Here is a 13151-nt window from a genome sequence, read left to right as displayed (position 1 = left end):
TACCTTATCTATTTCAATATACTAAAATTGATTGATATTCTTCAATTAGTTATTAACAAGTTCTTATTTATTTTCCTCATTAAATGATTAATTTCATTATTCATAGTTCTTAATATAGATATCAGACCCTACTACTACTTCAGTTTTAAGGGAGAAGGGTCTATGTATGTTACCAAAGCACTTAGAGACCAAATACAATAGGTTCCCTCAAAGTTTACAGATCCACGCCCTTACCTATCTTGGGTCTATACCCTCAAGGCTTATGGGTCGCTGATCCCCACCCTATATTGGGACTTAACCTATTGCTTGGATTTAGACTGCCCCTCTTTGGAACATCTCATTCCCATCTTCTTAATACTGACAGTAATGTCATGATTTAGACTATACGTATACTAATTTCTTATGTATTATGAATATATATGAAATTAAGTATGATTTCATACATATTGCAGTCCATATTAATGTTACTGCCTATAACTCAATAATAACAGTTCTGATATGATCTGCTTGATGATGCTGTTACTGGATGCTTTTATTCCTTTCTTTAAAATCTCTCCATGTGAAGGAGAGGTCACACCTCTTCATCATGTATGCCCTTTGGCAAGAGACACACCCTTTCACCATTAGCACCCTTTGAAAGAGTGTAACTCTTCATTATTTCTGCCTTTTGAAAGGGACATGACCTTTCATAATCAGATCTGCATTTCTTATTTAAATCAGATCTGCACTTCTGATTTTCAAATTGTCCCCCTCTCAAATGAGGTTCTCTTCTCCCTTTTATATCTCATTGTTGAGGGAGTCACAACTTTTCCTTCCATTTCTTTTGACCATTCATTAGTTTAATTAAATTTATATTTTCATTTAATTTTTTTTTTATTCTTCTGTATTTAATTTTATTATTATTATTATTATTAAACTATATTTCAAAGTAGGGACATTACACTTGGAATTGGATTGAGCACCCAGACTCGGCAAAAACTCGACCAATTGCAAAACCCAAGAAGTTTAGATATTTTTTATGGATTTAAAACTTGTTTCATTTAACCCTTTAATAATTAAAACTTAAAGACACTATAACATCATTAAATATCTGATCCTTAAATTTCAAACCACAACTATATAATTACAGCAGTAATAAATCATGAAATCACAACACATAACAACACATGAACACCAAATTTACGTGTAAAACCCTAAGCAAGGAAAAGCTATGGTGAGAGTTATACTCACAATGTGAATATAATTTATTACAATGCTGCTCCTGAGAGGACTTGCAAAACTAAGGCGCACAACCTTAGGGAAAGATACAAATGACTTGTAGGACTAAGATACACTGTCTCAGGGCAAGATACAAAAAGCTACCAAGAGACTCACTATCTTCCGACAGAGAAAGGAATAGTTGAGTTGAAAAGAACAAGATCTTTTGATCATGTAATTGTCCTTGAACCATTATGTCAAGCGACCAAAATCATGGCAAACACATCTGACTTCAAAGTCAATCTTAGAACATTGTCACATTGAAGATATCATCATCAACACTCTTCACAACTGACTTTCGCACATCTCCAACATTAAATCTGCTTGCAAATCATTCATGCTCGCTGCTTGCCAATTCACACACATCCCATGCAATCATTTACACATCCACACTCCTTTATATACAAGATTAATCATTAAAACCCTTGACTAGGTCAGCCACACACAAAATAAACAATATTACATAAATCTGGGCAACCAGACCAAAAATATCCATTCTGGTCCACTCTAGGAGATAGAGAGGACCTAAATACATCACAACACATCCTTTTCAAATAATTCCAATGAATTGCACATGCTAACACACCCTCCAAAGCTGACATCAAAAGAAACGTGTAGATAAACATTAAAGCACGTTAACCAGTTGGCCCAAAACTATCCTCCAATGCAAATTACACAATGTGGATCTCCACACACCACGAGGAGACCCATAACATTGATCAAACTCATTCTCCAAAGAAAACCCAGACCAAAAGAATATGATCCAAGTAAGATACACCACCATAGTCAATTGGAAATTAGACTAGTTGATAGCACAAAATTCAGAACATCATAATTCCACTTGCCATTCAAACCATTACCATAAAACTAAATTGGAACACTACACAAATCACATGTCCTCCAAATTGCAACACTTGAATCCACATATTCGAAAGCCACCAAGCATTTTCCGGACCAGTTTTGATAGATAGCCATTGTTAGAAATAGCAACAACCAACTCTACCATCTGAGCAATAGAGGACCTACAAACTTGATAGTGCAATATACACAGAACATAAATATTATATCCAAAGCCACAACACATAATCTTCACATACCGGAGGAATGCAAAGCATTCTTCCATTGAGGCATAAAAACCTATTTCTTGCATAAATACTATTTCCTGCATATTGAAACTTCCACTATACCAACCTTCTGGAATCACCTCAACATCCTTACCAGACCACACAAAAATACTAGAACACTCACTTTCAGACCATCTGCAACACATGGTGACATCAATGACAATACATGACAGGTTGACATCAATGACAACACAACACAACAACTCAAGTTTCAGACGCTCTAACTACTTGCACCATATTTCCCTCACCCACCTTAGCTAGGATTTCCTCTAAAGCCTCGCAAAGGAAAATGACATTTTTGGTATGTCCTAAATCATCAATAGATTTGATGAATACAGTGCCACCTGAAAAAGAAACAAAATCAATGATTCAATAAAGCATAAATAAAAATTATTTATCACTAAATCAATGCATTTTATGACGTACAATCATTTGAGGAAGAAACAAGAAAAATTAGCAATTTCCTATTTCTTCTACCATTCCAACCATTGGTCATGATAGTGCAACACTTCTTCCTCCATATCAATTGTTGCTCCTGTATTGTGGCTTTCACATCAGCCACCTTTTGTGTCAAAATGGGCCCTTTATTTCATCTTCACTAGGGGCTTTGAGCTCCGCCCCACAAACAATAATGGCATCAACCATGTTTTGCCAATAAGGAGATCTAACACATGCCACAAATAAATTAAATAAAATAAGTATTGTAAAATGGAGAGTTTAAATTTGTATTCGACATACTGCTAAATATAAAAATTCAAGAGACAAAGAATCAAGCTATAAATTTTGAAACAATGAAACAAAAAAGAATTACTTGGATGCATGGAATGGAATGGTGCAATAGTATCAAAAGTCTCCAATTGAATGTTTAGCTACATCATGTATGTCTTTGTTCCCACCCATGTTCTCAATTGATAGTTGGGAATTTGGAGTAATGCTTGACAAAAGATATGAATCCATCCTAGATTTACAAACTCTAGGCCCAATGCTAACACTACCACTGCCACTACAACTAGCACTGCCACCAACCTGGCACTAGCACCAACACCAACATCGTCACCAACATTAGGACAAAATGGAGGCATGAAAGAAGACTTTCCCCTACTACCAATTCTTGACATCTCTTTTTGCCTCTTTTCACTTCTTTTTGTAGCTCAAATGTTTCTAGTTGCACTTGCACTTCACGTATAACCTCAGGAGGCACTTGTGAGCATGGATTTGCATCATGGATTCATATATGTGCAAAATGGTATTTCTATGTATTAATGCCTCCTCCATGATAAATCGTTTTACAATAAAAACATTTTACTTCTCCTTTCTTTTGCCTAGGCATATTTTCAACATATTTCCAACAAGGGTCCCGTCCAACTAGGGTTTGGGACATTGTGAATTTGTGATAAAGATAACTTGTAAATCACAAGACCACTGCAATAACATATAAATAGAAAAAAATTAACATTTGTGAAATTATAATTAAACTAATATAAAATAATGTAGGGTTTGCAACTATAAAATTAGATTATTTTGTACGAAAACACCTACGGTTTGTTAAAAAAAAAAGTCAAACAGACCTAGGGTTTTCTCTTTGATCTACTAAAATAAAATAGAAAGAAGAAACAAAATGTAAAAGAATAATGTAATTTTTGTTAAAAAAAAACACAAAAAAACCTTCAAAATCTAATCTTACCTCTTAAATCCAGCTTGAAATCAATAGAGAGCTCTTTCCAATACTTCATAGACACCTCTAGGTGCACCAAAAGTAGCTACAAACTTGCCCAAATACGATTTATCAATTGATTTTTGCTCTAACTCCTTGCTGCTTTCCCTACCATGCACTCCAAATTAGGCTCAACTCTATTTTTCCCTTCTCCTTTGTCTTGAAAATGAAATGGTGTTGCTTTTAGGGTGGAGGAGGAAATATAAGTAAACAGGGCAACTTAAAACATTAAATTTTATGTTTTTTAGATTTTTGCAAATGCAGCTACACGATAGAGTCCGGGGGATGGGACTGCCCCAGACACAGTGAGTTGAGGAACGATTTTGAGGCGAGTCCCCTAGACTCGACCATCCTGGGTCGCCTTGGACTCGCTGAGTTTGGGCTAGTCCAGGCAGTCTTGGATTACTGATATAAAGCATTGCCAGGCATCATTGGGACACTTCTTTGGATGGTGATAGTTTCCGTAACTATGTGGAGGACAGCTAGACTTGCATAATGACAACTGTGTCCAAAAGGTTCAAACAATAGTTGAAAAGTGAAAAGAAATTGGTGGAAGATCAACAAGTTTCCCTATTCCACCATCCCTGCTCAAAAGCCAAAAATATTCTCATTATAGTTTTGAAGAGGATTAAGAGAGAATATTGAGAAGTTGCACCAAGGAAGCAAAGCTATAATAGTTTTGGAAGACATTAGAGTTATTTTGAAATTTTTTAATTTAAGTTCTTGTTTGGCAATATTTTAGTTTCTGGTTTGATACAAATTGACATGCTCAGAAATAAAACACTTTGATAATAACATTAACAAATCATCAATATTTTAATATTCCAAATGATTGTGAGGTGCTCGAGGTGCCTACTAGTCTACCATTGACTGGCCAAAAGTTTACTTCTACATATTTCAGACCTGCTGATATACCAAAATATTATTATAACCACCTCCTTATACCTCCCACAAAAAGCTACGACACTCAACAAAATATTGTACGGCAGGTTTATTGTTTGAACAATAGTTATATATAAGCTGTGATGCCCCTTTTAAAGCTACACCAATATTTGAAACTCTTAGATAAATGGCGGTTACGGGGTGAGTAAGATAGCCAGCACGCCAGCCCTCCATATATTGTTGTTAGCCAGCTTAGATGAATACCAGCTTTATTCGGAGCTGACGATCGACTCGTTCTTCATATCTCACCCCGGGGGAATGGGCTTAGTAGGGCTCGAACCTACAATATCACCGTTATGAGCGGTACGTTTCAACCGATTAAACTATAAGCCCCATTCTCTCGATTCAACTAGAAGCCCCATGCACCTACCATTCTCCCCCACCCCCCCTACAATTCTTTATGGCCCTACAATTCTATGGGGGCCTGCTAGAGTAAGCTACAATACAATCACCCCGGCCCGAACCACAGCCACTTTTATCTCTGGGCATTGGGATGGGAGCAATTGAACCCCCACAATAACGTCAGGCATCGGGGGTGGGAGGCCCCTACAATAATTCGGCTGGGATTGGTAGCGATGATTTCTCTTCTCGATTCTCTGGCCAGCCACATAGGGATCCGTAACACCTTTAACTTCTTACAAATCATGAATGAGCTCACATGAATATTTTTATGAGACAACTTAGGTTGTATGACATCTTATAAGTGGTATAAGATCTTAAAAAATGCAACAACTCCTCCAAGCAAAGCTGCGCTGGCTTGTTTTTATGCTTTTGTGGGCTGCATTAGGATCACTCCTCCTTTGAATAATTTTTGATGTGTACAGCTTCTTAGGAAGCAGAAAAAATAGTACAGCTAGGCTAGGTCTCAACAAAAATTAATATTTTTTTCTTTTATTTTTTGTCACAGCACACACTTCACTTTAAGTAATCTTTTGTTCTTTCAGCCACACCCCCATCACAATATTTCGATCTTTCTAGCACTTGCACACACAACTCTAACAAAATCACCAAAACCTGCAATTTTCACAACTCTACACTTGCAAACCCAGTGAATGTGAAAAATACTTAAACTTTGAGCACAACCATTACCTGCAACTTATAACTTTGTATGGGCCATACTTCATTAGCCAGGGAGGTTCTTTCACCAGTGTGGCCAATCTTGTTCAAAAGGGATTTTGTCCTCCAAAAGGCTGAGACGAAGTAAGTTCAATCCCAAGAATCCCAAGGGTTTTCACCAAAGAGAAATAACATAATTTGCCTATTCCAAATGAACTCCAAAACCTCCTTTTATAAGCTTTACAAGAACTTTTTGGAAAACTCAGTATAAAATTAGTTTATTAATAAAATAGGCCTTATCATAAAAGCAAAAATCGCGATTAATCTTCAAAAAAAGAAATCGGTTGGCCTTCCAATTTTTTCTTTTTTTGGTAAGTTAATAGCTGCTAAGGGCCAACCCCCATTATATTGATATCAAAAAAAGGTTTACATTCCGCATTCTGTATCAGTGTCTGTCATGAAAGTATTTTAGCTCCTATCACTTGTATACTTCTAAGGCAAAGCCCAGTTCATCACTACATACAAAATGCCACCGTTATCACAAAATGGTGGCCAAGACTATATATACTACCCTCTTTTCTATTCCTATTACAGACATAGCCACATTATCATATCATATAGTATATATTGTATAGAAATCTGACATATATGTCATATGAGCTTTCTTCCTCACGGGACAGTTTGGGGTGCATTCTTTGTGTGCCATCTCCTCCAATTCATGCTCAATGTCCTCCTCCTTGGCTCCAATTGTTGCCTCCTCAATGATGTCACGCCCATTGTCCTCCTCCTCCAGGTCGTAGCTTAGCCTCTCCAGCTTCAAATAGTCCTTAATCCACTCCCCTCCATACAACTTCTTTCCCAATAGCTTCTGCAAAAACACTATATGTCTTGCCACAACTGATTTTTTGCTTTCATACACCTCTATCTGTACCGTCATGACCATAGGTAGCCTAGGCACCGTTCTACCATGCCTCTGCACCACATAGTAGTCCCTGGGAAGGGGAACTCTTTTCTCTGAATCCACATTAGCCAGGACATCATCGATTTCTCCCAAGATATGGGCCTTAAACACCTTGCCACACAAGGCCTTGGCCGTCACCACCGGTTCTCCCATATCCAACAAGACCGCAAGAAACATGGCCGATATGTTGGTATTCACCCTATACCTATTTTTATACCTCATGAATTCATTTCCTAAAATAACGTCAACTGCATGCAATACCAGATAATGGGAGTACTTGAGAATGGTTTTAAATAATTTCTCAGAGACTTCTCCAAGAAATGACATTTGACGCTTCCTCGAAGTCAGACGAATTGGGGTTTCCATTTCTATGCCTAATGGTTTTAAGTCATTTCTCATAGACTTCTCCAAGAAATGACATCTGATGCTTCCTCAAAGTTAGACGAATTGGGGTTTCCATTTCTATGCCTGACACTATATCACCTCAGAGCCCTAACAATTAGTCAACCTTAACCTTTTCTTCGAATATATTCTTGAAAATGTGCTTATTTCATTGCTTCAAGTTGAGGTTGATGTGAATTAGTTTTCTGTGTAAGTTGAACATTTTGGATCCTTTTGACTTAGGTATATTTTTTCTACCAGCTCTCCAACAAGGTCAAAAATTTGGAGCTCTACAGCAAATATTCTCAAATTTGAACAAACTTTTGGAGTGAGACTTATCTTCTGAAATTCAAAGTTGAATTGGAAAATGATTTGAGCCTGAAATAGGGAGGATCGAGGTTTCTAGTTGGAAAGGAGAGTTCAACAAATTGTTATTACTCAACTATCTTTTCAGCCTTTCTGAAATGTTACTAAAACCCAATCTTATGTTTATCCATGTCTATGTAACATTATTTTGAATGGAATCAATCAATCCCTAGATATTAATGAGATCTGAGAAATTGAGTTGAGATTGGGTTGATTTGCATATGCCATCTTTGTTTTTTGTTTATCCAAGGTTGCATTAAAATCACCACTCAATTTGATGAAATGCTTAGAGAGAGATGGGAAAATAGTAGAGATTTGTTCTTATAATGTTTTTTTGAGTGTGCATTCTGCTGGCCCATAAATATTAAAGAATAAACAGAGATTCAAAACCTTACTAACCTGCTAGTTTTGTCCAGAAGCCAGCCCAGCGACTTGAACTGTTGATGCCAGTTGGAGACCATGTGATACCCAATCTGCTGGAAGCCCTGGCGGTCTCCACAAAGATGCAATGTCAGTGCTTCCATTTTTTTAGTAAGATGCGTACTTCATAGTGTTTAAGCTTAGTTTCTTACAGAACAAAATTGTTGGGGGCATTGAGGTCCCTTACATTCCGTGAGGTGATCTTTCTCCGAGGACTCTGTTCTGCATCTTTCCACTGATCCTGTTGGTCTCTATTCCTTTGTCTTACTGTCTTCCTTGGGCCATATCTGCTGTTCCCTTGCTTCTGATTCATCTTCTGTTGCTGATTTATGCCCTATTCTCTGTGAAGCTATAACTCCTTAACTGCATTTCTTCAAAATTTCTCTCTGAAGCTTGTTCTATAGTTTTACATAAGTACATATATGTTTATTCATCTGAATAAATGGATTTTATCAACAAGGTTATGATCTTATAGTAATTATTTAAGCCTTATTCATAAAGACAAAACCCTTCACAAAATAAGGCTGCCCTCAGAATTGCTACATCATTCTAATTCATACACAGAGCCTACTCTTTAGGGTATTAATATTATGATTCAAGTTTGGTTAGCAGCATAAATCTTCTCTATTGATATTTTTTTCTCTTACTTCCACTTGGTGTGGGAAATGGAAAGGTATATATGAAAATATATTACATTATAATATTATATTAAATAATCAGGATCTGAATTGTGGATTGGCATGAGTGCAACCATGAGCATAACATTAAGAGAAATGAATTGTGGATTGGCATGAGTGCAACCGTGAGCATAACATTAATATATTTAGGAGCTTGATGATGATAATTTTAATTTTACTCATATTCCTATATAAGTTCTTGAATTTAGGACAGTTATCTTGTTTTTTTTGGGTTTTGGTACAAAGGTGAATCCTGATGATGAATGATCTTGTATGTGATTTTTAACTTGGTGTAAATGCTTCTCCATATGGATCCAACTGGTCATCAAGCATTAGTGCAAAGAAGGATGAGAATTGATGATAGATTAAATAAGTGAAGGTGACAAAAATATTTATCAACCAGTTTTTTCAGAATGTATTGGAGAAATTAGGAAATGGAGAATGGTTATAGATGTGTTTAAAATCCTGAAGTAGTATGGTTATTGAAATTAAGCACACTTTCATGTGCATTGTAATGGAAATTATTTATATTGTGAAGTTCTTAGGAAAGCTGCTTTTTATGTGGCAGGATATAGAACATCATTTATCTGATTCATCGGAGTTGATTCCGCAGTACAACTACAAGCTTGATGCTCAAGCATTGAATAGTAGGCGTCCTGGAGAGGTGTGTTTTTTGGCTCCTGTCATACTAGGTTTATCATAGATGATCAAACTCTCCTTTCATAGTCAAAATACGGAAAAGAAATTAATTCTTAGCTCCTTTAGTATGGTACTAATTCTCTAAAGGATCCTATATAGTGTCTTCACCTTTCATAAAATATTCATTATTTGATATATTTTTTAAATCTGGATTTTTTTGGTTTATTCACAGTTTAAGCGTGTTGTACAAATTTGTTGGCTAGGAAATATTTTTCCATTCTTTTTAGTTTTTTGAACAAAAGACTGGGCCCTATATTATATGAAGTTTGTGAGTGAGACAGCTTTACTTTCTTTCCCTACATAAGCGATAATTTTTGCAAATAAAGAGAAACATGTAATTCTCCACTTGCAGACACCTTTTCTGTGTATCAAATTTGTGCATCCGTGGGTGATGCGAATATTGTTTAACTTTATTTTGTTAATTTGATTCGTTCCATGTGATATATGAAAAATACCGCGTTTCCGTAATTGATACTTATTTTGGATTTTAGCATATCATTCAGTGAATGTTGGATATGATAGCTATTGTGAAAGGCACAAGCCTAATCACTTATATGGATTATGGTATGGATGCAATCTTAAGCTGATCACTAATATCCAACAGAGGTGGTTAAAATAGTGTATTCACTTGATGACAATAGTTATTCTTGGACAACAATCTAAAGGTTTGATGTTTTACAAAAGGTGCTATGATTCCATCTGGTTTATGTATAGGTCACAGGTACTTCTGATTGCCAAACAGAGTTGAAAGGGGGTGTATGGTTCCATGAGGGGGTAATCAAATTGATCCAGTAGAGAGGTGGCTCCAACATTAGCAGCGGCACACAACAAAAGCAAGAGACATTTGTTGAGGAAGGTGTGAACTTAAAATGAATCATGACATTTACATTAAGCCTTGGATTTTAAAATCCCTTCTTGAGAAAAGCCTAAGCCTTGGAAATAAATCTAATTCCAAGCTTAAAATTTTAATCATGAAAGTAAATATTGTGAAAATACAACCATGAAGGAAAGATGCAAAGGATAAGATTGAAGTGAAGCATTCAATGCAGATAGGGAGTTGGGCTTTGTTGAAGTATTCTTGCAAGAAGATAAATGAAGGTAGGGCTTGTATGCCTTCAGATTCATTTAAGAAGGTCGTTGAAACATAATCCCACCTGGAGATATCGGAAAACTATAAGAAGAGGTAGGAAGGAATGAGAAATGATAATTGGAGATGATAAGGAAGATGAGACCAGATATCAAGAAGGCTTTCAGAAACTTATTAGGATGAAGAAGATTAGGGAAAGGAATGTTAATGTTGGTGGGCAAACAACATGAACAATCCTGTATTTAATGCAGTAACTAAATCCAGGAAGAGTAGGAAATGATGGAAGTCCATGTGTGACCTCTGCTTCGGATAGGGGGTGCACTTTCTTACTGCACTGTAGTTCTGACTATTTCTCCACACTACACGATCAGTATCTTCTGCACTTACTGATCACATTGGGATACAATTAGACTTTTAGACTTCATAAGACTGGAAACAATAAACTCACATAAATACACAACAACTGGAAGGCTACAACCTGTCCAAATGGACCTCAGATCACATAAATTCGGGATAATAAGCTGCAACCTATCTACCTATCCACAACTTAGGTGATGTCACCCAATGGCAACTTCCTGGTCACAACTCACTGCTGGAAGGCTACTCTCCAGTTTGGTGTCGGCTACAACTCAAACTGTGGAGGCCTAAAAGTTGTACAACAATTTTGTTATTTGCCCTTGTGACACAAAGAATCTCAAGTTACTTAGCATCAATGTGTTCCAAATTCCTCTCACTAACTTGACTACGAATAGATCATGGGTTCCTGTATGATGCAGAGTGCCTTAGGGTATTGGTCAAGTTTATCATTAACTATGAAATTTTAGATTAATAGATGAGTACCCACTAGGGTTCAACACTGGGGTTTGTAATCGTGGTTAACGTCAGCTTAAATTAGAAACTTCTAAAATTCGACTAAAATTCGACTAAAATTTATATTCTAGATGGACTATGCTTAGACATTTGGTGCTTTCTTCCTTGTGCTTTTCTTTGTGGTTTCTTTTGCTTACCCTTCCTTCGCTTTTGTTGCTATTTTTGATTTCATCTCCTTCCCTTAGACAATTTCTTCATGGGTTACCCTAGGCAATAACAGTGCAGAAATGGTAACAGTAATGATGGTTGGAATGTAGTAACACATTTATTTCTGTGACATCCTCCTAGGATATTCATCATATGCTGTTTTCAATTGAAACCTTGGTTTCTTTGTACTTGTCACAGTTGACATTGTCTTGGATTGCTACTTTTTCAGTTAGATTCCATGTTGGCGTCCTTTCTGTTCTCTTAACCAATCTCTGACCTCCATGTCATGTTGTGGACCCTCATTGACCTCTGCAAGATTTCCTTGCCACTAATGATTTTTCTCTTCGAGGATCTCTTGGTTTGGTATAATCCTTTTGAAATTCAATTATTGAAACTTGGGTAGAGTTTCTGCTGTCTATTCCTGAAAACTTGTGATTATTCAGGCATGTCACCTTTTGATTGGATTCTACTACTGCTGTGTTGCTGCATGATGAGTTGAATGACAAATTAATAGACCCCATGGAAGGAGCTACCCCCCTTATACATGTTTTGGTAGTCCATTCGTTGTTTCACATCAACTCAAATCCATTCATCAAGGCACCTTGCATAATACAATAAACCATGTGAATAGTAAATATAATCTGGGATAATTAAGTAATATCATAGTTATTGAATTATCTAAGGATCAATTAGGAAACACATCTCTATTACACACATGTATTAATTTCACATCATTTGGGTAAGCAAATGCATTCTGTTAAACAGTCAGATAAAAATGACACAAATATGTCAGTAACTAAACCATCAAAACCCATTGTGCAAATGCCATACAAGGAATTGAAGTCCGTCATTCAAATGTTAGATAAATAACCAAAATCATGCTTGGATATTGTTCCTCAGTACCTTATTCCATATCCTATCCCAGTCTTTATATGTATCCTCCAAACTATTCTAGCACTCGAAGCCTTAGTCAATTGTACATCTCCTACTCATTCTCCATCAAGTTTCTTGTGTAGGAAGACCTTCCAGGCCAAAAGGATTGCTTTCCTCACCACAACCCTTGAGAAACGATTTTCCTTTGAACATCAGTTATCTTCATCTAGATGTTATTAGGAGAAATAACACTGAGTAAATGTGTGGGGCTTGTAAAACCATTTTCGTTAAGTGTAGTTTGATGTAAGCCATTTTCCTTTCCAGGAATTGTTTCCAGATATCAATTGTAACAATTTCATGCACCCTCCTAAATAGAAGTATTAACCTTGCATCGATTCACAATGTTATAAACCACAGAAGGAAGCAATCAGGGTAAGAACAGCAATACATCATCAACCGAAGTGGTTAGTATGCAAACATACAGGATCGAAGAGGATCGCAGCCATTAAGACAAATCAAAGAAATGAATTATACAAACAAACCCTCAGCGATCTGCTTTAGAAAGGCACGGGTGAAG

General features: G+C 36.4%; 1 protein-coding gene and 1 non-coding gene across 3 annotated transcripts in view; one reads left to right on the top strand and one right to left on the bottom strand.

Moving 5' to 3' along the window:
• Window positions 1-13151, top strand: part of LOC131074672 (uncharacterized) — a 147351-nt gene that overhangs the window by 76466 nt on the left and 57734 nt on the right. Inside the window, exon 7 of one of the 2 annotated variants that reach the window (XM_058011345.2) lies at window positions 9467-9562. The exons of the other annotated variant lie outside the window; for it this stretch is intronic. Coding sequence (XP_057867328.1) covers window positions 9467-9562 — 96 coding nt within the window. The remainder of the gene's footprint in view (window positions 1-9466; window positions 9563-13151) is intronic. 2 annotated transcript variants of the gene reach the window in all.
• TRNAM-CAU (transfer RNA methionine (anticodon CAU)) lies at window positions 5297-5370 on the bottom strand. The gene has a single exon. It is a non-coding gene; the product is annotated as a tRNA-Met (tRNA).

This window comes from Cryptomeria japonica, chromosome 4, assembly GCF_030272615.1.
Source record: "Cryptomeria japonica chromosome 4, Sugi_1.0, whole genome shotgun sequence".
Taxonomy (NCBI): domain Eukaryota; kingdom Viridiplantae; phylum Streptophyta; class Pinopsida; order Cupressales; family Cupressaceae; genus Cryptomeria; species Cryptomeria japonica.
This window is presented reverse-complemented; position numbering and strand designations above follow the sequence as displayed.